This window comes from Microcebus murinus, chromosome 16 (assembly GCF_040939455.1).
Source record: "Microcebus murinus isolate Inina chromosome 16, M.murinus_Inina_mat1.0, whole genome shotgun sequence".
NCBI classification, from domain to species: Eukaryota; Metazoa; Chordata; class Mammalia; order Primates; family Cheirogaleidae; genus Microcebus; species Microcebus murinus.
This window is the reverse complement of record NC_134119.1, coordinates 39,827,806-39,854,995: the sequence shown is the minus strand read 5'-3', so window position 1 is coordinate 39,854,995 and position 27,190 is coordinate 39,827,806. Positions and strand designations below refer to the sequence as shown.

Below are 27,190 nucleotides of genomic sequence, written 5' to 3'. Positions count from 1 at the left end.
TATTAAGCATGATGGTATGGAAAGAAAATTATTATGTGAGAATAATATTGGTAATAGCTAACATTTATTAGGTGTTTAGTGTGTTCTAAGCCTTTTTACAGTATTAACTAACTCATGTAATCCTTACCTACCCATGTAAGGTAGGTACAACTATCCTTAATACCAATAACCCTTTGAGGTAGGTACTTTTACAGATGAGAAATTTGCAGCTTAGAGAAATTAACAATTGGTCCAAGGTCACACAGCTTGTTAGGGGCAGAACTGGGGATTCACACACATAGCTAATTCCAAAACTACATCACACACAGCCTACAGTTAAGTAAAAGAATTCATGAATTTATACATGTTATTAAGAAGCAGTTTCTTGATTGGAAAACTTAACAGTGGTTTTTAACCAGAGATGAGAATCAGATTCAGTGAGAAGCTTTTTATTTTTTTTTTTTTTTTTTTTTTTTTTTTTTTTGAGACAGAGTCTCGCTTTGTTGCCCAGGCTAGAGTGAGTGCCATGGCGTCAGCCTAGCTCACAGCAACCTCAAACTCCTGGGCTCAAGCAATCCTTCTGCCTCAACCTCCCGAGTAGCTGGGACTGCAGGCACGCGCCACCATGCCCGGCTAATTTTTTTTTTTATATATATATATATTAGTTGGCCAATTAATTTCTTTCTATTTTTTTTTTTATAGTAGAGACAGGGTCTCGCTCAGGCTGGTTTTGAACTCCTGACCTTGAGCAATCCGCCCGCCTCGGCCTCCCAGAGTGCTAGGATTACAGGCGTGAGCCACCGCGCCCGGCCCGAGAAGCTTTTTAAAACAATGCAACTGCCCAAGTCTTCTCCCAGGACAAGGTATTCTATAGGTCTGGGGTGGGCCTCTGGGATCTGTTTATGTTTTTAAGTTCTACAGCTGGTTCTTTTTTTTTTTTTTGAGACAGAGTCTCGCTTTGTTGCCCAGGCTAGTGTGAGTGCCATGGCGTCAGCCTAGCTCACAGCAACCTCAAACTCCTGGGCTCGAGCGATCCTTCTGTCTCAGCCTCCCGAGTAGCTGGGACTACAGGCATGCGCCACCATGCCCGGCTAATTTTTTTTTATATATATATCAGTTGGCCAATTAGTTTCTTTCTATTTATAGTAGAGACGGGGTCTCGCTCTTGCTCAGGCTGGTTTTGAACTCCTGACCTTGAGCAATCCACCCGCCTCGGCCTCCCAGAGAGCTAGGATTACAGGCGTGAGCCACCGCGCCCGGCCTACAGCTGGTTCTTATGTGCACCCACCCCTGGAAGAGAACCACCATCGGCAGCTGCCATGGATGAACAGTAGATAAATTTATATAGGTGGCACAGCTTACTAGGGTGTGGAAATGGACTCTCAGCCTTAGAACAGGATTACAGTGATTTACCCAGCATTTAATGATAGAGGGTAGGGAACTCAGGTGAATCAAACTCCTCTAGCTTCCAGTTTGTCATGCTCTTCCCTCTTCCTTTGACAGCAGAGCTGGAAAGAAACTTGTGATTCTTCAAAGACCGTGGCAAGAAGTGGTAAAAGCAGAACGATCTGGGGTAGCGTTGAGGTGTCCTCAGAAGAGAATTGTGCAAGCAGGCTATCAGTGGACCTGGCCAGGGTATGAGTCCAGTTACCCAGATGATAGTCTTTATCCACTGCTATTTGCTGCCTGTCGGCTTGGCAAACAGACAGAAACAGTGAGCTCAAGAGGCTGGGTGTTTCTACCTGGTGGCGAAATGCAGACACAGAAGGGACTCTCTAAGGTCGAGAGCTGCGAACAAAGACAGAATCAAGTCATAAGAACAGGTGATGAGCTGGGAGGAGAGGAGAGAACACTTTCTACCCATTTCTGAAACAAGAGCAAAACTTCTGCAGTGACTTTAAGTGGCCTAAGTCGTCATGGGATTTGGAAACGTCAGATAAGTTTAAAGGCAGATGATGGTCTAATTTTCTCTACTGCCTTCTGTGCTTGATTTCTCTGCCCAACCCTCAGTGCCCCCCTCCCCCGCCCAGCTTCCTATTCTTCGTGGCTCTCACCTTTCCCAGAATTGCTGTATACTCCTGGCTCCGCTGGGATTTACAGTCACTGGCCCAGGCACCAGCTTCTTGTCGTGGAGAATTATTTGTTCTTTTTACTGGAGTTCAGTGGGAACCTGAGTGCTGGGAATCCACCCAGGCCCTTCGTTCTTGACCCTGCCCCAAGAGCTTTCGGAAGCCTGGCCTCACAGCCTTTTGGGACACTAGAGCAAAAGAGAGCTTGGAAAGGGAAATAAAAAAAAATTATGATCGCTGAGTATTTCTGAGAGGACCTCTTTCCAACACAACCCACGCTCTGTGTCTTGCAGACAGAGCCAGGAGGGCGGGCTCCTCTCCCTTCAGAGGGTTGTCCCAGCCTTCCCGGGGTGGAGGGCATTTGGGGTTGTGCGTGAGAGCTGGACTCATGTTTGGGGGAGCTTCCAGACTGTGTCCAGAACTCACCTCTTTTTCTGAGTTCTCTCCTCTGCTTTCAAAAGCACATGTGAAACTGTCCCGTTCCTTTCTCTTTAGGTCACCGGATTCCTTTGATGGGGCTGGCAGTGTCGCCGTAGCCCCAGGTCCTGTTGGGGCAAGTGCGTGGTGGTGGGGGTGCTGGGACCTGCCAAGCCCTGCGCTCTGGGGGATTTTCAGTGTTCCAGGACGGGGTGTTCTGCGAGGCTCCCTCTCTCCTCCCTCCGCTGACTCTGTGTCCTCCCTGCCCGCAGACCCCAGGCCTCCCTCGGGGTGGAAGGGAGCTGTCACCCTTGGGAAGAACAGACACCCAGTCCCCCGGGGCTGCCTGCACTTAGCCCTCAGCCTCCTTCCTCTCTGCAGCCCCTGCCTGGGTGGCGGGTTTGAAACACCCCTCCTTCCCGCTTCGAAGGAGGCCGGGCCGGCCAGGGGTTATTTTGGGAGCAGCTTCTAGATCCGATGGCCTTGTTAGGGCAACGCTGACCTTTCCGTGCGGGAGGAGGCCGGGTTGGGGAAGGGGCGGGGCGGCGGCCGAGCCTCCCGCCGCGCACGCCCACCGCGGAGAAGGGGGCCAGCGGGGCGCGGGGCCACCAGGGGACCGTCCCGCCTGGAAGCCCGCGGGACCCCTGGCTTCTTAAAGGGATCACACCGCTTTTCCTTGGACTCCATGGAAGCCGGACGCGGGACGCTTTGCGGGGACTTGGAGTCCCTCCTTGGCGCCCGGGTCCCCGCGGACGGCCTGGCTGGGGCCGACTCAGGGCCCCGGGCATGGCACTGACCGGCCGCCCCGGTGCCGACTGGGCTCCTGGGCTCGGGCAGCCTCTGCCGGCGTCCTGCTGCCCCCGTCCCGGGGCGCGGCGGTGAGTCCGGGGCCAGCCCCGGGGGTGCCCCTGCACCCAAGCTGGAGCACCGGGAGGCCGTCGGGGGCTACGATGAGATGAGCGGGGGCCGCTTCGACTTCGACGATGGCGGGGCGTACTGCGGGGGCTGGGAGGGGGGCAAGGCGCACGGGCACGGGCTGTGCACCGGCCCTAAGGGCCAGGGCGAGTACTCGGGCTCCTGGAACTTCGGCTTCGAAGTGGCAGGCGTCTATACCTGGCCCAGCGGAAACACCTTCGAGGGCTACTGGAGCCAGGGCAAGCGGCACGGGCTGGGCATAGAGACCAAGGGGCGCTGGCTCTACAAGGGCGAGTGGACACACGGCTTCAAGGGGCGCTATGGGATCCGGCAGAGCACCAGCAGCGGTGCCAAGTATGAGGGCACTTGGAACAATGGCCTGCAGGACGGCTATGGCACCGAGACCTACGCAGATGGAGGTGAGCCCAGCCTGGGACTTGTGGGGTGGGGTGGGGCCAGACAGGGTGGGGGGCACTGGCCGAGGGCAGGAAGGCTGGGGGCAGTTGGCACAATCCGATGGGCTGGGGTGTGATGTGCTGTGTGGCTTCGGGCAAGCTGCTCTACCTTTCTGAACATCCCTTTTCTTGCAGTAAAGGTGGGGCCCATAAAGAGGGTATTGAGAGGATTGGCAGGAGTGCTTAGTACAAGGCCTGCCATATAAATGCACAGTCCAAACACACTGATAAAACGCAACTACTACTGTTTGCAGGTTGAGTATATAAATAGCCATGGAATATGCTCTAGCTTATGCTCTAGCAGAATTGGAGTCTAGTGTCAACTTTGCCATGAAAATTATTTTCAAGCAACAGATCATGAGGAGTGTCCATCCATCCATCCATCCATCCATCCATCCATCCATCCATCCACATATCCACCCACCCACCCATCCACCTATCTATCCATTCTCCCACCCGCCCACCCATCTGCCCATCCATCCATCCACCCATTCATCCACCCACCCACGCAGCAATCCATCTATCTAGCCACTCGCCATCTATCCATGCCTTCTTTCATCCAATGAGTATTTCTGTGGTACTTCCTCTTTGCCAGGCATTGAACAAAAGATTAGATTTAAAGAGGAATAAGAGACGTACAGTCCCGGGCTTCAATGATAGGCGTGCAGACAGTTATACGCATTCTACCCAAGTGTGCAGAGTGCTGTGGCAGAAAGGAGCACTTCGATTTAGGAGATCAGGGAATGCTTTGGTGGAGGCGATACCTGAGCTTGATCTTGGTGGGAAAGTTGCATTTGTGAGGCTGGGAGTGGGGACTATCCAGGCAGAGAGGGGCGTGGGTACAAAGGTTCAGAAGCATGAGAGTAATCAGTGGGTTAAGGAATCAGAGAGGAGTTCTCTGTGGCAAAACAGCCCTATGAAGTGACAGGGCACAGTCATTATCTCATCCACTGAATGTAACTTTGGACATATCATTTATCCGGGCCTCAGTTTCCTCATCCATAAAATGGAATGCTTTATAATATTGGTAGTGGTCAGTGGACAGGTCAGTGGACAGGTCAGTTCCAGCTGTCTACCAGTTTGAAAGGCAAATTCCGGGGCCCTAACCCAGATCTTCTGAATCAGAGTCTCTGAGTGTGGGCCCAGAAAACTGTTTGAATAAGCTTATGTGGCAATTTTTTTTTTTTTTTTTTGAGACAGAGTCTCACTTTGTTGCCCAGGCTAGAGTGCCGTGGTGTCAGCTAACTCATAGCAACCTTAAACTCTTGGGCTCAAGAGATCCTCCTGTGTCAGCCTCCTGAGTAGCTGGGACTACAGGCATGCGCCACCATGCCCGGCTAATTTTTTCTATATATTTTTAGTTGGCCAATTAATTTGTTTCTATTTTTAGTAGAGATGGAGTCTCGCTCTTGCTCAGGCTGGTTTTGAACTCCTAACCTAGAGTGATTCTCTAGCCTCGGCCTCCCAGAGTGCTGGGATTATAGGTGTGAGCCACTGTGCCTGGCCTATCAGGCAATCTGTATACACCTTACAGATTAAAAAGTGTTGCTTTGCATGAGGGGCTAGCAAACTAAATCATGGGCCAAACTGGCCCACTGCCTGTTCTGTACAGCTGGTGAGCTGAGAGTGGTTTTACATTTTTAAATGTTTGGAAAAAAATCAAAAGAACAGTATTTTTGACACGTGAAATTATATGGAAGCCCCTACATAATACATCCTCTTGTCCCACAGATCCTAAAGTATTTACTTCTTGACTCTTTATAGAGAAAAGTTTGCTGGCTCCTGCTTTAAATGGTCTTTCAGACTTCTCCTGACTCAGAGAATTCTACCAAGTCTTCCTAATGTGCAGCACTGGAAAGAGACACACAGATAACTCACAGCTGGCTAATTAAAAAAATCACATTTGGCATTAGAAGGCATTTGTAGGATATTATATTTGTCTCCAGCCCTTGGGCACATGGAGAGCGGCTGCAGGTGCACAACAGGTTTATATCTGGGCTTCTCATTAGTGGGTGTCTGGATCAAGGCCTGGCCTCGAATGTGTCTGGATGTGCACGAGGTTGTGTCCCTGGAGTTTCTGCAGGCACCTGTGGCTGCTACACAGCACTGGCCGGAATGGAACAGCGCTCAGGACAAATTCTGCCCCTGCCACTTGCCAGTTTGGTGACCTTGAGCCATTCACTGGGCTTCTCCAATTCAGTGCAGTTCAGAGGTTTACGCCGGGTACTGTGCTAGGCGCTGGTGACATGGCACCGAGCAAGCCTCGGTTTCCCTGCCTAGAAAATGGGGATGACCCTTGAGTGTGTACATGGCGTCAGTTACCTATGCAACGTGGTGCACTGCAGGCACACGCCGAATGTCCCTTGCCTTCCCTCTTCTCTGTTTCCAAACCAAGAGGGGTGTGTGTGTGCGTGTGTCGGGAGTCCGGATTTGAGTCCCAGACACTCGTATTTCTGGGTTGAGATGAGTATGGGAAACTATGGGGTGATCTCCCAATCTGTCTAAAAGGGGAAGACCTATCGATTCATTCATTCACGCAACCAATATTACTGAGCACCACTCTGTTCCAGGCACTATGTCACAGCAAGTTCTAGGGGCAGTGAACAGGACAAGGTCCTTAAGGAACTCTCTGTCTAGTGGAGAAGACAGACATAAACCAGAAAAAAAAAAAAAACATATGTAAGGACCAGATCAGAGAGGGAAGAGGGTGCTTGTTTTCAGATAGGGTGGTCTCAGAAGCAGGATGGGGAGGCCTAGAGAGGAGGACTTTCGGGCAGAAGGAATGTCAATGCAAAGGCCCTGAGGCAGGACTGGGCTTGGAATGAACACCAGGGCAGTAGGGACAGAGTGGATGAAAGGTACAGGCAGGAGTGGACGTTGAAATTGTGGCCATGGGCTGGATCCCACCGGCGTCGTAGACCCTGGGTTTATCCTAGGTGTGCCCGGGAGCTCTTCAGGCCAGGTAACCAGAGCCCCTGCTGCGCTGGTGTGTCGGAAGCCTGTGCTCCAGGCTTCTCCCCGATGAGAGATGGCCCCACATCCACGGGCCCTGGAAACCGCACAGCTTCTCTCTCCCAAGCCACACACGAGGTGTAACTATCCAAAATTAGATGTGGCCACTGTTTCGGAAAATCTCTTTAATCAACCTGTCATCAGTCCCCCGTGGGTTCGTTAAGGATTTACCCTATGCTCTCTGCCCTGCCCTGGGCAGCTGAGGGAACGTGGACACGTAAGATCCTGTGATTAGGAACAGGTGGGAGTCGGGCAGCCCTGGGCTCTTGCTCTGGCCTGACCGTGTGATTTCATCCCTTTGATCCTTAATTTCCTCGTCCATAAAATGCACCTATCCTAATCTCTCAAAAGGTTTCTCATGGGATAAACAAGTGCTCAATAAATGGTAGCTGCTACTGGTGGCTATTAACTATTTTTAATTCATCCAATAAATGCTTCTTGATTATGATGAAGCCAGCACTGGCTACACTGGGGGCGTGGAAATAAACAGAATGGAAAAACTCCCTGCCTTTGCAGCAAACCTAACAGGAAATGGCACTACAGGACAGTGCCGGGTGCTAGGCAGGGACACACAGGGGACCAAACGAGCCAGATGTGGCAACTACCAAGACTTAGGCATTGAGGGAAGCTTCCTGAAGTACGCGGCGAGCCAAGCTCTGAAGTAGGTGCAAGAGTTAGCAGGTAACAAGGCGGGAGGGTGATACTCCAGGTGGAGAGAAAACAGGGTGCGTAGAAGTTGAAGGTCCAACACGTGCCGCCCAGCCAGGAGATAGAGCTGGAACTTGCGTCTTATTCTACCACCTTTTCTGTAGTCAAATGTTACAGGTGCCTTCCTGCTCTGAACCAAAGAAAATAGCAGTTTTCCAACCTGGAGCGTGGTGAAATCAATTTCACTATCAATCATGACCTGCACTTTCCAAAATGAAAGCATAAAATAGAATAGAATAGAAAATAATAGAGTATGTCACACAGAATAAGATAAAGTATTATTTTTTCTGAAATGATTGTTCATTTGGGGAATATATGTATGTACATACAATGCGTGAGACAGTATGTATGTTTTTTAATGTCTATATTTATAATATGTGCGTGCCATGATGTAAAATGTATTTCTTACCACAGGTCATAGTGTTGTTTTTTTTTTTTTTTTTTTTTTTTTTGTTTTTTTTGAGAGAAAGTCTCACTCTGTTGTCCGGGCTAGAGTGTCATGGCATCATCACAGCTCACAGCAACCTCAAACTCCTGACCTCAAGAGATCCTCCCACCTTGGCCTCCCAGAGTGCTAGGATTATAGGCGTGAGCCACCGTGCCCAGCCAGGTCACGGTCAATAAAACTTGCAAATCACTGTTCTAAGGTGACTTGGCCTGGCACCTTTGTCAAAGCTCCTGTCATTCCTACCTCCACGGACCCTCCCCTTCCTCCAGGCTGTTGTTTTGGTCTAGGGCTAAGCCCTCCAGCCTAGGGGAAGGGGAAGCTGGGGCTGGCATAGGAGCTCTGGCCTCCCAAGCCCTGTTGTAGGCTGCTTGGCCCCCTCCCCCTCCTATAGCCCTCATTCCTCCCCTGGCCATATATAGCAAAGCTAAAAATAGCTGCTGACTTAAAGCACATGCACACACCCCAGCCTCGAAGGAGCAATGTGCTGCTAGGCGGGCTGGCTGTTCCCACCAAGGGACTCCAGCACCTCAAGGGCCATTAGTGCACCTTCCTTTCTGAGATTTTTGACCCGGGACCCCTGCCTTGGCCTCAGAGGCCTATAAATGCCCTGAAACTTCAGGCAAGATGTGCATAGACTATCTGTGTTTTTCTGGGAGGTGTTTTCTCAGATGGTCATGAGATTCTCAAAGTAATCTAGTGCTCAAATAAATTCCAGAACCATTGATTACTTTAATAATCCCTTCCCCAAAATGTGCAGTGGAAAAACCAGGCCTGAGATTGACTGTTTTTCATAAAGCTAATGATAATATTAATAGTTAACATTCGTGGAGTGCTTATTATGTGCTAGGCGCTCTTCTTGGCACTTGATGTATGTTGTGTTATTTCTTTTTTTTTTTTTTGAGACAGAGTCTCGCTTTGTTGCCCAGGCTAGAGTGAGCGCCATGGCGTCAGCCTAGCTCACAGCAACCTCAAACTCCTGGGCTCAAGTGATCCTCCTGCCTCAGCCTCCCAAGTAGCTGGGACTACAGGCATGCGCCACCATGCCCGGCTAATTTTTTCTATATATATTAGTTGGCCAATTCATTTCTTTCTATTTATAGTAGAGACGGGGGTCTCGCTCTTGCTCAGGCTGGTTTCGAACTCCTGACCTCGAGCAATCTGCACGCCTCGGCCTCCTAGAGTGCTAGGATCATAGACATGAGCCACATTACAGGCGCCTGGCCATATGTTGTGTTATTTCAACCTTCACAATAACCCTATGGGGAAGTACTGTTTTGCAGATGAGGATAGTGAGACAGAGATCTTATAAGTATTCTCACTCAAGTTCCTCTAGCTAACAAGCAACAGGCATGGAACTTGATAATAATAAATGATAATTGAATATTTCATATTATTAACATGTATTTTAATAAATTACAAACAATGACACAAAATAGTCAAGACTGACTATATAATTTGTGGGACCTGATTCAAAAATGAAATGATTTTTGAAATCATTAAGAATTTCAAGATGGTGACCACAGAGCATTAACCCAAGCTCAGGACCCTTCGAAGTGCCAGGCCCTATTTGACTATGTACTTCCAACACCCGTGAAGCTCACCTTGACAATAGCAATAACTGCCATCTACCATTTATTGAGTCTTTGCTACGTGCCAGTCTCTGTGCTAAGAATCTTACATGCATTGTATTACTTAGGCTTCTTATTAACTCTTACCTACCATACTAGTGGCTTTCCAACTTTTCTGATTGCAGCCTGACTATAATACATGTATTTCACACTGGAATTCTCTGTACCTACACACATCTACAAAAATGTAAAACTTAAACAAACCATCACAAACCAGTATTTCCCCTCCTACATGCAGTGCTTGCTATTTTCTCTTTTATTTTGTCTTGTGAGAATTAAATAATGCCCTGTTATGTGTAAAGCTCTTAGAGTTTGGCATGTGTTAGTGCTTTCATTATTATTTTAATATTACACGCCGAAAAGATGAAGCTTTTGCATTTAACTATGGCGATTGGGTCAAAAACCCAAGCTTCTGTGCTCTGGATCCACTTTTCTTTCTCTTGTCCAAAGCTAACGACTTAAGTTCATTTCAGTCCACAGAACGCAGGAGCTAAGTGATTTTGCCAGGAGAGAGGACTGAGCAGTAATGCCTGGTGTCACATTCTCTGGGCCTGTCAGATGTATTCCTTGCGGAGATAAGCTTGAAGGAACTTAACCTCTAGACTTATTTATTTATTTGCTCCCCCAAAGAATATCTTTTCTATTGATCTATTTGTCTAACTTTATAGCAATGCCATGCTTCCTCAGTTACTGTAGCTTTATATTATCTTAAAAGCAGGCAGAGTAAATTGTCCAACTTTGCTCTTCTTGTTCAAGATTGGATTATTCTAGGTTATTTCCATTACCACATACATTATAAAATCAGCTTGTTGATTTATAGAAAAGCCTGCTGGGATTTTGCTTGTGACTGCATGAGATCTATAGGTCACGTTGAGAGAATGGACATCTTATCAGCTGTGAGTCTTCCAGCCCACACACATAGTGTGTGTCCCTATTTAAGTCTTTAATTCCACTCAGTGATGTTTTGGAGTTTGCACTGTCTTGCATATCTTTTGCCAATTTTATCCCTAAGTATTTTGTTTTTTTATAATATCGCAAATGGCATTTAAATGTTATTTTTTCAATTGTTCATTGCTAGTTTATAGAAATACAATTAGCTTGTATATTGACTTTGAATCCTTTTACCTTGCTAAATTAATGTCTTGGTTTTAAGTGAGGTTTTTGTTGTTGTTTGCTTTTGATTTTCAGGTTTAAAAGGAATGTCTTTTTTAAATTTAAAAATTCTTGATTGCTATTAAAAATCAAGCGTAGAGGTCCTAAGACAATCTGATATTACTAAAGGGAGACGTGGTACTTAAGCACCCTAGAGTCAGGGCTCAAATCCCAGCGGTGCCAGCTCTTAGCTCTGTGAACCTGGGCACGTCCTGTAGCCTCTCTGAGCTTCCGTCTCCTTTTTTCCATTGGGGATGTTAAAATCTCCCTCAAAATATGGGTTGAGACAATGAAAGGAGATAGACATATAAAGCACGTGGCATCCTGGCACATAGAAAATGTCGAAATATATGTTCTCCTTCTTGTATGTCCTTCCTACTCCAAAGGGTGAATTAATTCAGGATGGCCTGAACCATCGCTGTCCCTGTCTTTGGGAGAATGTTTGAGCAGAAAAACTGGTTTTTGCGTTTAGAGCAGTTAAGATGACAAGACTTTGAGTTGCTTAGCCCCGCTAGTATCAGTAGAATCCGTGCCAGGCACGATTCCATTTCGAATGTAGAATCAGCATAATTTAACCTCATGTTGAAAATCTCATGTCCCAGTTCACAGCCAGGGGTCAGCGTGACAGCCAGCTGAGTCGCTGTCTCGGCAGCTTCTTGGCATGATCTGGAGACCCCAGGGGAGCGGAGCGGACCCTCGGCAAGACAGGAAAGGGGGCATAACCAGTCTTTCCTCTCGGTGGCCCTGTCTTCTGTGATTCGTGCGTCCGATTGCCCGAGCCTCTGCAGACGTGCCCCTGTGCAGGCCAGGCCTTTGGGATGCCTCGAGCTTGCTTGTTTCCAGGGCCTACTCGTTCCTCATTCCATTGCCCCAGCAGCTGTGCCCGGGGCCAGGCCTTGCAAGCCACACCCTTGTGCGGAATGTCCAGTCTCATTTTCGGAGGGCCCTGGCTGAGGGTGGAGTGCCCGGTGAGGGGGACAGGGCTGTTTCCTGCTGTAGACTAGAGGGCTGGCCTTGTTCTGTCCCATCCATTCCCAAGCCAGAGCCACAGAGTAGGTGGGCGGCTGGGGCTGGCCCTCTTGGCTGCTGAGTAACTGCCACTTCCTGCTGACGGGGGGGGGGGGGGGGCTGAAGAGAGTTGACTGGCACAGCCCCGGGCCTGGAAGAACCCACAGAGCAACCCACGGGCAGCAGGAACTCCAGAACGACCCTTTCTAGGCCACCAGGGACACCCGGTGCCTGGAGGCCTTCACGCCAGTGCTGGCTGACTGCTCGGGGCTGGGGACAGTGTAGACCGAGGGCCGTATGCAACCAGTTTGGCATGTGTCATGCTTTTGTTGCTTTTAATTTTAATGAAATTGGAATTCTTTATGGACACTTTCCTAACAAAGTGATCAAATTTAACATCATCAGTGAGCGGTCACACTGTCAGCGTGTACCCGTGACGGGACAAGCGGAGAAGGACGTGACACCACCTACACAATACTCCTGCCAGGAGGGTGTGGGTAGTGTGTGCGGGGCCTTGTAGGCCAGTGGAAGATTTTGGCTTTTATGCTGAGAAAAATGGGAACGACAAAAGTGACAAGATCTGAATTCTTTGGCTACTACATGAAGAAGAGCCTGTTTGGGGCTGGGGTTCGAGGGAGGCAGTGTTGAGGCCAGCTAGTGAGGCAACTGCAGTGACGCGGGTGAGAGAGGGTGGCGGCCGAGACCACTGTTGGGTGTCGGCCAAGGTGCTGAGAAGCGGTACTTGGAGGAAGGGCTGGTAGGTTGTGCTGACCGGTGGCACAGGAGGAGTGAGAATGACATGGCGTGAGGTTTGTGGGAGAAGCTCAGTGGGCAGGTCTGAGCACAGGCAGGGTGGGCCTCCTTTTGAACCCAGGCTCTCCCCACATGGCCCCTTTTCCTCCCGCACAAACCATTTTTTTCTGGTTGCCCAGGCCCTCAGGTGCTGAGCTGACGCAGGGCCTGGCCAAAGGGCTGTCACCCATACACAGCCCGAGGCTGTCAGCACCCAGGCCATGTCACCTGGCGAATCCTCCACTTCTTGTGTGAGCTGAGGGGCACCGTCCGGGGCAGCAGCCTCTGGGGGAGGGGTGGTGGAGCCTTGCAGGGGAGGGGACTTGTCATCCACTAGCTGCAACCCGACCCTGCTCCCAGGAACCGGGCACAGCCGCAGCAGCGCCTTTGCTTCGGGTTGTCTGTCGGTGATCCCAGGAAACCAGAGACTGTGGGGATTTGACGGACGGCAGCATTTGGAAGGCATGGGAAGGGACTTCGGTGCCACCCTTGCGGGAGAGCCAGGGAGCAAAGCCTGGGGATGGTTATGGGGGAAATGTAATGCCGTCTACATGCTCACCAGAGCGACTTAAATTCGTGAGACCATGTGATGAAGTATGAAAGCCATTTAAAAAGACAGAGGTAGACACCCACCTATAAGCATATGGAAAGGAATCTAAGGCATTTTAAGTGAACAAAAGCCATTTGAGAAATATTTATCGAGTGCCTACCATGGGCTAGGTAGTGTTCTCAGAGATAGAGAACAGCTACTTTTTCATCTGTTTGTGACATGTATAGGCTCATAAGTGAATAGAAAAAGGCCTGGAAGGACCTAAATTGTTAATAGTGGTCACCTCTAGGGAGATGCCATTTATTTTATGTACTCATCTATAAAAGCATAATGACTTTTACAATTTTTAAAAAGTTCTCCCTCCCCACACTCAAACAATATTTACATGTAGAAATGATAAGAAGCCCTTAGGCTGCAAAAGGGATCTGGGGGGGGGGTTAAGCAGAGTTCCCCAGAATCTAGGCTCAGAATCCCAGATGGCCACCCCTTTATCGTCCCTGCTCTGGGGTATTCAGCTCTTCAAGGCAAGGCAGAGTTGAAAGAGCAATTGAGGCAAGAGATCTGTTCTTTAGTCCCAAATAAGCTACTGCAGGCTGTGTGGCCTTGGGTGGGTCCCTCTACCTCTCTGAGCCTAAGCTTCCTCCCCTGTATAATGAGGGAGCAGGACCCAACTTACCCCAAAGATAAGTCAATCTTCTCCCAGTGCAATACCAGCTAATGGGCTGTGGCTACATGGAGAAGTGGCGAGACCATATTGGGATTCAGCATCATGATTGATTAGCAATGCCTACTGGGACATAGCATGGGGAAGAGATGGTGAGATGGCCCATGTGGTAGCAGATCACTTATTGCCTGGGACTAAATGGTCTTCAAGCTCCACTCCAGCTGTGACCTTCTCAGGATTGAGATAGTGTCCTTCACACCAGAGTTGAGGTTGTCTATGACTGTGTTGCACATTTGCAGATACCAGGGACCTGATAGTCCATATTAAATACGGGGTGCTGGCACCACCTCCTACTGGCTCATGAGAGCCCATCATTAAATTTTCAGGAATTTTGCAAACTGGCTGTTCAACTATTGGTAGCTTGACCAGCCATGGTGGGAGAATTTACATGGTGGAAATTGGTTAGTGCTTCAAATCAAGGTTGGCTGCTTTGTTTTTCCTGAAAAGCTAGTTTACCAGTAGTACACCCTTAAATATTGTGCTAATAGGAAACGAATGCCCTTCTTTCCTTCTCATGCAAATTTAGGGTGACCAGTCATCTCGGTTTGCTTGGAACTATCCTGGTGTCATCATGAGAAGTCCCACATCTCAGGAAACACGTCAGGCTCAGGCAAACTGGGATGACTGGTCACCCCCCCCAGTCCTTTCCCCTGAAATGAAGGGGAGCTGACGTTTGTCGAGGGCCTGAAATCTCCGCTAGACACAACCCATGCAACACAGCGACCATATAAGGTAAACTTGCTAACGCTCACTCTACGGAGAGGAGATAGACTCAAAGAGAACTTGTCCAGGGCTGTGTGCTCGTTCATTCATTTGACAGTGTCTGCCGAATGCCCTGCGTGTGTGAGTCACTGCATCGCACGGGGAATGCTGGGGTGGGCGAGGCAGACTCGGTCCCTGCCCTGGGGAGCAGGATCCTCACAGCAGAGACCTGCATCTGACAGTTACTTAGCCACACGGTGTGACAAACCATGGGAAGGGGAAGGGGAAGGTTTATGAACTGATAACAGGGGATGCTGGCCCGGTCTGGGAACCGGAGAAGGCTTCCTCGAGGAAGTGATGTTTGAGCTGAGATCTGCAGGATGAGCATGGGCTGACTTGGCGACAGGGAGACCACGTTGCACAGGCAGAAGGGACAGCAAGCGCAAAGGCTTGGAGATGAGCCCAGAGCGTGTCGTGTTCCAGAGAAGACCTGAGCACAGAGACTGAGAGGGGCGTGGGGTCCATGAGGCTGGAGAGGTTGGCGGGACCGGATCTTGTGGGCTTCGTGGGTCACAGTGAGGAGTTTGCACTTCGTCCTTCTGATAGACTCTGGGGCACACCCTCAGATACCCCTCAGCACCAGGGGCCTCAATCCCGCGGCTCCCGGGAGTGTCAGCGGTGACCGTGCCTGGCTGGGCGCTGCCCTCATGGAAAGCAGTTGCTTCAGCCACTGTTCCCTGCAGGAATACGGAGCCCTGGCCCCTGCGTCGCTTTTGGGCAACTGTGAAGGGTCATTCCGGCTCAAGAGATCCCCTTGGGGTCAGCTGGAGATTCCGTTGCAGATGTTCAACATTTCCCACCGCCAACTCCTGCGTCCTTCCTCACAGGGGTTCTTTCCGAGAGCTCTAACCCCAAACCACCCACCTGCAACCTCAGCCTCAGACTCTGTGCCCTGGGGACCCTGAGCCAAGGCAATCCCCAGGCACTGGGAAGCTACGAGGCTCTTAAGAGCCAGAGTAGCCTGTCGAGATCTGCATCTTATAAGGCAGGTGACGCTGGCAGCAGCAAAGGGTCACCTGAAGTGGGGAACAGGGAGGATACCACGACAGTCAGCCAGGGAGCCTGGGATGGCTTGGACTAGACGGACGCGGTGGAGATCAAGAGAAGTGGAAAGGGTAAAGAGATACATAGAGTCAGGTCTATCTGTTTCCAAAGTCCATGCAGTTCCCACTATTCTTTGCTGCCCCCAAAGCTGTCTTAGCCCTGACTTGCTTTCTCTGGGATGCTGGGTCCATAGTCCTTCTCAAAGTGGGTTACAGCCCAGCTGGGATGAGTCTCCGGTACTCGGAAGCATCTACATGACGTCCGTGGCATGGGCGTACCTGTTCCCCACAGCGTGCCTTTCTGATTTACCTGGTCTAGCCTTGGTGTGCTTGGACAAGAGCCGCTGAGCCTGGACTCTCTGGCGCTCACTCCACACCTGCCATGCTCCGTCTCAAGCCCTGTGCGAAATCTGTTGATGACGTTTTCACGGGGCCGCCCAAAGATCTCGTGCTAACATCTGATACCATGTGAGAGGACTTGAAGAAGGACCAGGAATGGCTGGAAGATAAAGTAGACAAGGCGTAGACAAGAGAGCTGCCCTAGGAAGTACGAAGTGACACATGTCCCAGGTGATAAGGAAGGAAGTTGGTTTCCCGAGGACGGCGGCTTTGAAACTGGGCTTTGAAGGATGTGGGAAGACAAGGCTGGGGAGGTGAGTCAGAACCAGGTCACGAAGGGGCTGCACTGTCGGGTAAGGACATCCACAGGCCAGGGAGACCCCATAGAGGAGCAAGTCCTGTTTCCTCTCTCCACCTCTGTTCAGTTCTCCAGTGTCTTAGTCTGTTTTCTGTGACTTACAACAAAATGCCTGAAACTGGGTAATTTATAAGAAATGAAATTTATTTCTTACAGTTCTAGAGGCTGGGAAGTCCAGGGTCAAAGGGCTGCATCTGACGAGGGCCTTCTTGCTGGTGGAGACTCTCTGCAGAGCCCTGAGGCCATGCAAGGCATCACACGTGGTGGGGCTGCATTTGCTAACTCAGGTCTCTCTTCCTCTTCTTATAAAGCCACCAGTCCCACTCTCACGATCCATGAATCGATCAATCCATCCACGAAGGCAGAGCCCGCACGTCCCAATCACCTCTCGAAGGCCCTACTTCTCAACACTGCCACAGTGGAGATTAAATTTCAACATGAGTTTTTGGGGGTATAGCAAATATTCAAGTCATAGCACCCAAGGACACTGACGTTCCAACCTCAGATAATTTCCTAGCAATAGGAAGGTGTCGCTGGCCAGATGGGTGGCGTTCTCAGTGCCCATCCTGTATTTGGAGCAGAACCCCTGGTCTGGCCCACGTGTCTCTTCTCTGTCTCCAAGTGAGAGTCTGGATCTCCTAGCCTTTCCTTGAAGTCTCAGTCTGTTTGAGGTTGCTACAGAGGAATACCTGAGGCTGGGCACCTTATAAAGGCAGAAGGCGGAGGGGGAGCCAGTGTGTGCAGAGATCGCATGTTGGGAGAGGAGGCAAGAGAGAGAGAGAGAAGGAGGTGCCAGACTATTCCTAACAACCAGCTCTTGGGAACTGATAGAGTGAGAATTCACTCACCCCCCAAGGGAGGGCATTCATCTATTCATGAGGGGTCTACCACACGACCCAAACACCTCCTACTAGGCCCCAACACTGGGGACGAAATTTCAACCTGAGGTTCAGAAAGGGGCAAACATCCAACCCTGAGGTTTAGGTGAGGACTTGTGAACCTTTAACTTGTAAGGGATGTTCTGAGATTCTTAGAGGTGCAGGCACTCATCAGGGCACTTGGGTGTGACCGCCAACAACTGCCACACTGTGTCGTCATGAGGGATTCATTTAAATCCTTAGTTTCAGTTTTTCCAACTGTAAAATCAGAATGATGATACCTGTTATCAGTTAGGATTTTTTTTTTTTGTCTGTAGGTAACAGAAATGACTTAAACCAGTACTTTCCAAGAGAAGTATAATGGGAGCTATGTATGTCATTTAAAATTTTCTAGTAGCCACATTTAAAAAGGGTGAAATTAATTTTAATATATTTTATTTAACCCATTATTCAAAATCATTTCTGTGCCTAATCAATATGTAATTATTAAGGAAATATTTTACATTCCTTTTGAAAGAATTCTTTAAATTCAGTGCTGTTCAATTTCTACATGTGGCTAGTGGCTACCATATTGGACAGCACAGACTTAAACAATAAGGATATTTATGATCTCATGTAAACAAGAATCCAGAGGTAGAGCAGCTCTAGGATAGGTTAACTCAGAGGCTCAACAGCATCAACAAGGACCTTACGTTCCCGCCACCTTTCTCCTCTGCCATCCACAGAATGTCAGCTTTGTTTGCAGCTAACTCTCCTCATGGCCCCAAGATGGCTGCCATAGCTCCAGGGGTCACCTCCAGATGCATCAACATCCAGCAGAAGCAGAGGGCATGTTTCTCTACATGTATCTCTTCATAAGAGCAAAGAATTCTTTCCTGCCTCCCCTGCTCCCCCACCTACCTGACTTTCCCTTGGTCTCAATGTCAGATTTAATCACGTACTCAGATGTAATTCAATCATAGGCAAAGAGGATAGACCTGAAAGCCTGGCTTAGAGCAATCAGGATTTATCCCTGGAATTGGAGACAGGCTTACCTCCCTCTGATTCATGGAGGAGGACTGGACACTGGAACAAAATTGAAGTTCTATCAGCAAAGAAGTAGAAAATTGCCATTGTGCAAAGTTGGTTTAATGGAACACAAATCCTGGCAGATGTTCTGCAAAAAGTGTCTTCTCATTAAATGGCATCTGCCTCTTGGACATTCATGGTATTCCTGAGTACATTAGGTGTTCTGGTAAGTCCCGTGATAAGGAAACCTTTCATTTTATGTAACTTTGATTTTTCTCAAACTTTCTTGACTTCAGAACTGTTGTGTTTTTTTCTCCCCCCGATGAAAACCCAAATCTTGAGAAACACATTTCTGGAGATCTTGCCTTAATGGATTATTTGTTTGTACAGCAGGGAATGCCTTCCGCAGGCTATATGCTGCCACATTGACCCTTTTTGGTTGGAACTGAACAACCTGTACAGACACGTTGGGGAAATTCCTACAGACAAGGGCAAAGGCAGAGTATCCAGGGGCTCAGACCACAATCGTCATTTCCCTGAAAAAGAACAGAAAGTACAGTTTCCTCTGGGCTAAACCCATCCAAACCTTGGATTCGTACCCTGTGGGAAAGCCTCACATGAGATCACGTGCCGAGGCCGTTGGCATATGGCTATTTGCTTATTTTCCTTGCCTTAGCCCTAATGATCCTTATAGTGTCTTCCTTCCTGGGAGAGACAGATCTCTCTGTCAAAGCACATGCATTCAGACTGATGCTTAAAACCACAGTAGAAGCCCTTTTATCTGATATCATTAAGACCATTTGTAAGCTGGTTAATTGAATGAGTCAGTGAAAGCAGAGAAACATAAAAAAGATGCAGATATTATAATTTTTTTATTTTAATTTAAATCACATATGTGTATAATGTTTAGTCATTCAACCTTTATTTTTCATTCACTGATCTTTGATGATGAAGTCTTTTTTTTTTCTTTTTCTTTTTTTAATCAAGACAGAGTCTCGCTCTGTTGCCTGGGCTAGAGTGCCATGGGGTCAGCCTAGCTCACAGCAACCTCAAACTCCTGGGCTCAAGTAATCCTCCTGCCTCAGCCTCCCAAGTGGCTGGGACTACAGGCATTCGCCACCATGCCTGGGTGATTTTTTCTATATATTTTCAGTTGGCCAATTAATTCCTTTCTATTTTTTAGTAGAGATGGGGTCTCGCTCTTTCTCAGGCTGGTCTCAAACTCCTGACCTCGAGCAATCCGCCCGCCCCGGCCTCCATCCAAAGGAATGAATAAACACCCAGCTGAAGCAGGTATCATCACCTCCGTTTCATAGGACAAACTGAAGCTCAGCAGGCTTAATGAATTTATGCATGTTTTTTAGAATGACTCGGTGTCAGAGTTAAGGTTAAAATCCATGTCATTCTGTACTAAACCAGAGCAACTGCGGGGAGAAGGCTATATTCAGGTTTTATTGAATTCAGCAGCCCTGTCTGGGGGACAGGACTGTGTTTACCTTGGTTACAGCCCCCACTAGCCTTTTCCATGCACCCCAATAACGCCCAGGGTTTGAGCTGCTGAATCTAGACCTGAACACCCTTGGCAGTCACTGCCAACCTATGGCATGCTGAGCCACGAGGGAAAAGAGTTATGGTTTCTGCCCCTCGAAGAACATTCAGGAAATGACAGTTGCGAATTCATCAGCTGTTTACCGAAGGCATCTGTGGGCCTGGGAACTGCGCTCCATGCTAGGATCAGAGCGGGAATAAGGTAGACACGGCTCCCTCCCTCTTGGAAGCCAAAGGCAGGTAGGGAAGGCTCACAGTGCACGAATGGTCATAATAATTGTCTAAGCGCACTAGGGGAAAGCGCTAAGAAGAAGGGTGGCGTAACGGCATGTGTCTGTTTCCGGCAGTGCTCAGGGAATGAGGCTCAAGAAATCTTCCTGAATGAAGTCACAATTAAGCTGAAGCTTCAACTGTCAGTAGAAGTTGGCCAGGGGACTGGGAGGAGAAGAGCACACTGAGAAAAGGGGACAGCATGTGCAAAGTCCCTGGGGTGGGAAGGTGAGCGTGACTAGAGAGCAGTTCAAGGTGAGGCAGGGGAGGTGGCAGGGGCAGCCCATGCCAGGCTTTGTGGGCTGCCGAGGACCTTGGTCCTTGGCCCGAGGACAATAGGAAGCCCTGCAGGGTTCACAAAGCCTAGCGAGGGGCCAGCCCAACTGTATCACAGGAGGCACCGACGACGTCTGCAGAGGGTCCCTCTCTGCAGATGGCGGTGGGCAGGGTCTTCCTCCTTTGGATGTGTTCTCCCTGTCCCCAGGGGGAACTGTCCTGTCTTAGAGAGAGTCAGGCTGGAGGTGGCCGCAGCAGCTGGCTTTCCCCCCTTCCCAGGGCCCCGTCACTCCCAGCCTCCCTTGGGTGTCTGTGCCCCTTGCCACTTGCTTGTAAGTTTCCTAATATAGCCTGGCCGCTTCCTCCCCAACCGGTGGCCAAGAGCAGCTCTCCTGTTGCAATCTCAGTTTTTTCCTGAGCTTAAAGGGACCATGTCAGCCCATTTCATGCCAAGTTTAAGCTAAAGGTAGGTTGGCTGATTTAATTTCACAAACTCGTCCAACCCAGAGATTAGATGTCTTCTCTCTCTCTCCCCGAATTTTCCATCTTCTCTGCTCTATTCTTGTTCACTTTCTCCTTTCGTATTTTTTTTTCTTCTTTCTTTGGAGGAGACATGGAAGGAGCATAGCTAGATGTGCATGGAAGTGAGTTTTGCCTCTGGCTTGTTTATTGGCTGTGTCATCTTAGATGAGTCCTCTGTCCTTGCTGGACCTTAGTTTTTTCTCGTCTATAAACTAGTCCCTATACAATACTTCTCCAGTTATTTTCACAGAGGTGTTTGCAGAGGGATAAAGCAGAAAGCATAAACTGTTATAGAATGTATGCAGTTCATTCACTCATTCATTCATCCATTCAACAAATATTTATTGAGTACCTACTTGGCACTGTTTTAGACACTGAGGATACTGCAGTGAACAAAAACAGAAAGGAATCCCTGCCTTTACGGAGCTCGCATGCCAGTAAAGGAGATGGTCAATAAACAACAACAACAAAAAAAGCAAAATATATGTTACAGTAGATATGCTACGAGGAAAAATAAAGCAAAGAAGGGAGATATCATATCTTGGGTGGGGGTGATAATTTTAAATAATGAGGTCACGGATGGCTTTACTGAGAAGGTGACATTTGAGTAAAGGCTTGAAGAAGGCAAGGAGGTGAGCCACACAGATATCTACAGGAAGAGCATTCCAGGCAGAGGGAATAGCATGTGCAAAGGTCCTGAGGCAGGCCCATGGCTAGTGTGTGGGAGGAACAGCAAAGAGGCCTTTGTGGCTAGAGTGGAATGAGGGAAAGGGGAGAATGGAAGAGAAGAGAACAGAACAGAGAAGTGACGGGGATGAGGTCAGGTAGGGTCTTATGGGCCATTAAGGAATTCAGCTTTTCCTTTGAGTGAGAAGGGGCAATGCAGTGTCGTAATCTGACTTACTATATTCGAACAGAATCCCTCTGATTGCTGTGTTAGAAACAGGTAGAAGGGGCAAGGGCAGAAGCAGGGGGCCAGTGTGGCAGCGACTATGAAAATGCAGGTGAGAGAGAACCGTGGCTCAGACCACCTTCTAGTGGAAGTGGAGGTGGTGAGAAGCGGCTGGCTTCTAGATTCATTCGGAAAGTAGAGCTGATGGATTTCCTGATGGGTGTTTTTTTTTCTTAAATTTTATTTGCAATTTATTTATTTAAATTTTTAAACAATCAACTTTATTGATGTATAATTTCCATACAATAAAATGCATTTGAAGTATACATTGGTGACAAATGTATGCACCTGTGTAAACTACCAGCACAATCAAGATACAGCACATTTCCACCCACTCAGAAAGTCTCCTTGTGCTCCTTTGCATTTGATCCTCCCTGGCAACCACAGATGCACTTTGTGCCACCATAGGTTAGTTTCTCCCGGACTTTCATGTAATTGGAATCGTACGGTTTGTGCTCCTTTGTCTCTGGCTTCATTCCCTTAGCATGTTTTGGATGCCCATCCACGTGTTGCATGTAACAGTATTTCATCACATGGCTGCACTACCATTTGTTTATCCACATACCATGTGATGGACTTTTGGGTTATTTCCATTTTGTGTTGTCTCATATTTTATCCTCAAAAAAATCCTGCAAAGTGGGTATTACTTTTTCATTTTCCAGATAAGGAAACTGAGAATCAGAAGAAGGGAACTTGTCCACGGTTCCATGGCTGAGATGATATTTGAACCCAGGTTGACTCCACGTCCATTCTGTCCCACTGCCCCCATCCAATGTGGTCACATGTGAATGAGCCTGGCAGGTGGAACCTATTCGTTCCCCATCCGTCTCCCCAGTGTTCATCCGTTGGACCACGTTCTCGTTTCTCTGGGCACTGCACCTGCCATGGAGCCCCATTTCCCCACTTGCTCAGCTTGAGTCGGATCGTAGTTCAAGTCCCAGTTCTGTTCCCAGTCACGTAGCTTCTCTGGACACCAATCCACCTATGCAGTGGAGGTCATTTCTGCATCTTCCTCTGGGAGAGCCGGCCCAACGCTTTCCCCTCCATTTCTCTTTGGCCCTTTTATAGCTGATATTTCAAGATCCTTAGTTTTTCCAGGGTGGTCCCTGAAGGGAAGGAGGGCCCAGATGTGTCTCACCTCTGGCCACTCCTCCTGCTGTACAGAGGGCCTGGGAGCACCAGGGACCTTCCCTGGCAGATTAAATCAGAACTTCTGGTGGTGAGGCCCAGGGACCCATCGTTATATTGGGAAGCTTCCCTGGTGCTTCTAACGCGCACCAGGATTAAGAACCACGGGCTCGGAGCATGAGCTTTGCTTTCAGATAGACTTAGGTTTGGACCCTGCTTCTTTGGTCAAGCTGCTTTAGCTCTCAGACCACCAGCTTCCCCTCCTGGAAATAAGCATCTCCTTGGGACCCACCTCACAGGACTGCTGAGGGGCTGAAGCGAGCCTTTGACATTGGACCTGATCCTGAATGGGGCCTCTTAATGCAGAAGGGGCTAGGGCGGGGTAGGGGTGGGGCCCTGAACTGGAGCAGCCTGTGCTGGGAGGGACCAGGCAGGGCAGGGACATCTAGACGTGCTGCCCTTGTCCTCCAGAGGCACGGTGCCCCCTTTTCTAGGAGCCCAGCATCTCAGAGTTAGGTCAAGCCCTAGAGAGCTTTTCACCCAACACACCACTGATAGACAAGGCAACTGAGGCATTAAGAAAGGGAGCTGCCCAAGGTCACCCAATGAGATGGAGTCTGTGGACAGGCCCCGAGAGTCACCCTGCAGACATCAGTGGAGCACGTCTATGTGCCAGGCACGGCTCCAGGTTCCAGGGATCCGTCAGAGCACAGAATAGAAAAGATCCCTGTCTTCACGGAGCTTCCACTCTGGCAAGGGCAGAAAAGCAATGAATGTAATAAATGGGTCACATGTATGGTAGAGGGTGAGAAATGCCGTGCGAACAAAAGGAAAAGTAGGGAAGGGAGCAGAGTGCTGGCCGGGGTGAGGGGCTGACATATCGCAATTGTCAATAGCGTGGTCAGGGTCGGTCTCGTGCAGCAAAGACTTGAAGGATATTGGAGGGAAAGAGTCCCAGGCGGAGGGAACAGCCAGTGCAAAAGGCAGAATAAGAGCACGCCTGTGGAGTGAGCTTAGGAGTCTTTTTCCTGGTTGGCTGTTTCAGTTTCCCAGCCGTCCTGCTCTTGGGCATGTGATGGGAAGAAGGCCATTTGGTTTTTGTCAACCAGGGGAAAGCATAAGCTTGTGTTTAAAACAAAGGCTCCTAATTTCTGCCTTCAGTTCGGCTCATGTTATGTATCAGGCACTGTACTATGCGCTGGAGGCATGAAGACGGAGGCAGCGGTGAGCGGGAGAGAGGGACCAAGACGGTGGCACAGGGGGGCACAGGGGTGTGTGTGGGTGGGTGAGGGGAGATGTGACCTGGAGGTGGCTGTGTTTCCCCATGTATGGGGACATCAGTCTCCAAGCTGACATCTGCAGAGGGGAGGGGAAAGGGTTGGGGAAGTCAGCAGGACATAGATGGCAACTAAAAAGCACTGGATGGTGCATTCGCGCAGGGAGAACGGGAGAAGGTTGGATGGAGGCCTGGGAAGCACCACGTGTTGGGATGGGGGTTATTTTGGCAGCTGTGTATCAGTTTTTTCATATAACTCAGGTGCCCTCACATGTTGGCACAAGTTTATAAAATCACAGTATCACAACATTTTTTTTTTTTCGAGACAGATCTCGCTCTGTCCTCCTGGGTAGAGTGCAATGGTGTCATCACTCACTGCAACCTCAAACTCCTGGGCTCAAGCGATCCTCCTGCCTTAGCCTCCCGAGTAGCTGGGACTATAGGTGTGCCATGACACCCAACTAAGTTTTCTATGTTTAGTAGAGACGGAGTCTCGCTCTTGCTTAGGCTGGTCTTGAACTCCTGAGCTCAAGCAATCCTCCCACCTCGGCCTCCCAGAGTGCTAGGATTACAGGCGTGACCCACCGCACCCTGCCTCAATCATATCTTTTTGTTCAGAGTTTTTCAGTGCTATTAACTCATTTAAACCTAAAAAAACCCACAAAACCCTATGAGGTAAGAGGCAGTTATTATCTCTGACAGATGAAGAAGGTGAGGCACAGAGAGGTTAAGTCAGTTGCCCAAGGTCACACAGCTGGGAAGGGTAGAGAGGCAGGATTTGGACCCAGGAGCCCGGCTCTGGAGTCTGCTGTTAACCACTAGTCTGTGCTGGCTTTCAACTCTCATAAGGCTTGTGTGGCCTACTAACAAACTCCATCATCCCAGAAGCTCATGACTTGTGTACCGGCAGGGCCTTGGTTGCTGACACCTCCTTGTGCACACCACTGTCCTTTGTACGTTTGGTTTCACATGGTCTCAGTTTCACTAACGCCCACAACCTGGCTCACTCAGCCTCTGTTCTCTGACACTCAGATGGCCTTGCACACTCAGATCCTCACACACATCCCGATGCCACCCCCCTGGGACCTCAGGCACTCACCCCACCGCGTACACACCAACCTGCACATTCATGATCGAGACACGCATGCCCACAAAAGTGTCTCGGAAACACAGGCTGGTACAGACACACACCCACAGCCCTGTGTCCTCCCGCTCTCACACCTGCACGCCAACTCCCTGGCTCATGCATTCATGACCTCGAACGTCCACACCGCCGGGGTGCCAGGATTTCTGTGCGTGCACGTTTAACCTCACGGACCCACAGGGCCTTGCCTGTTCCCACGGCTTTGCACCTCCACGCTCTGGCTCACGCAGCCTCGCCTTATCTTGCACACTCGTGGCCCTGCCACGTCCCGCCAGAGGACATATTCACGCTGCGGTGCAGACTGCTCCTGGCTTGCCCTTCGCGCTGGCCTCACGTAGGCACGGGAGCCGGGCGCTCTGGGCGCCGCCCCGCCTGCGCACCGGGTCGCCGTGCTCGCGCGGGCCGTCGCGCCGCGCCACTGACCGCCTCTCCTCGCCCGCAGGGACGTACCAGGGCCAGTTCACCAACGGCATGCGCCACGGCTACGGGGTGCGCCAGAGCGTGCCCTACGGGATGGCCGTGGTGGTGCGCTCGCCGCTGCGCACGTCGCTGTCGTCCCTGCGCAGCGAGCACAGCAACGGCACGCTGGCCCCCGACTCGCCCGCCTCGCCGGCCTCCGACGGCCCGCCGCTACCGTCGCCGGCCGTCCCGCGCGGCGGCTTCGCGCTCAGCCTGCTGGCCAGCGCGGACGCGGCGGCGCGCGCGCCCCGGGGCGGCCTGTTCCAGCGCGGCGCGCTGCTGGGCAAGCTGCGGCGCGCAGAGTCGCGCGCGTCCCTCGGCAGCCAGCGCAGCCGCGTCAGCTTCCTCAAGAGCGACCTCAGCTCGGGCGCCAGCGACGCCGCCTCCACCGCCAGCCTGGGCGAGGCCGCCGAGGGCGCCGACGAGGCCGCGCCCTTCGAGGCCGACATCGACGCCACCACCACCGAGACCTACATGGGCGAGTGGAAGAACGACAAGCGCTCGGGCTTCGGCGTGAGCGAGCGCTCCAGCGGCCTCCGCTACGAGGGCGAGTGGCTGGACAACCTGCGCCACGGCTACGGCTGCACCACGCTGCCCGACGGCCACCGCGAGGAGGGCAAGTACCGCCACAACGTGCTGGTCAAGGGCACCAAGCGCCGCGTGCTGCCGCTCAAGAGCAACAAGGTCCGCCAGAAGGTGGAGCACAGCGTGGAGGGCGCCCAGCGCGCCGCCGCCATCGCGCGCCAGAAGGCCGAGATCGCCGCCTCCAGGTAGGACCCGGCTGGGGCGCATGGGGTGGGCTCGGTAGGGGAACGGGTGCTGGCGCAGGGCAACCTAGGAGGCCCTGTCTCCAAGCCTCTTGCTGCTACTTTTACCGTCACGGGTTCCCTGTGATCTTTGGGGGGTTCATTGGATGCTGTCCAGGAGCTGGCGTCCCCTGTCCACCCAACCATCCATCCTCTCCTCCGTCCACCCAGCCTCACCCGACCCCTCCGTTGCCTTAACCCTTCTGTTCACCCAACCTCTCTAATATCCACCGAACAGCCATCTCTCCAGCCATCCTCCCCACCCACCCAGCCACCCACTCCACTTTCTGTTTACCCACTCAGCCATCCAGTCACCTCCCCAGCCCCACAGTCAGCCACCCAGACATCCATCCGAATCCATCCAATCTCCTCACCTGACTTCTCTAACACCCACTGAACAACTCTTTCCATCCACCCACCCATCCCGTCAGCCTCCCCTCTGATGTCCCCCTGAACAACCACTCATCCACACAACCACTTATTCACTCCCGTCCGCCCATCCGATTTTCCATCCTTTTATCCACCTTAACCATCGACTCAACTGCCCAGACATCCATCCAGACA

The 27,190-nt window shown here is 50.4% G+C and overlaps 1 protein-coding gene across 1 annotated transcript in view; it reads left to right on the top strand.

The window, feature by feature from the left end:
- Positions 1-2,592: 2,592 nt before the first annotated feature.
- JPH2 (junctophilin 2) overlaps positions 2,593-27,190 on the top strand; it is a 71,415-nt gene continuing 46,817 nt past the window's right edge. Inside the window, exons 1-2 of the mRNA XM_012780958.2 lie at positions 2,593-3,799; positions 25,804-26,590. Of these exons, the coding sequence (XP_012636412.2) occupies positions 3,421-3,799; positions 25,804-26,590 (1,166 nt within the window). The 5' untranslated portion in view covers positions 2,593-3,420. The remainder of the gene's footprint in view (positions 3,800-25,803; positions 26,591-27,190) is intronic.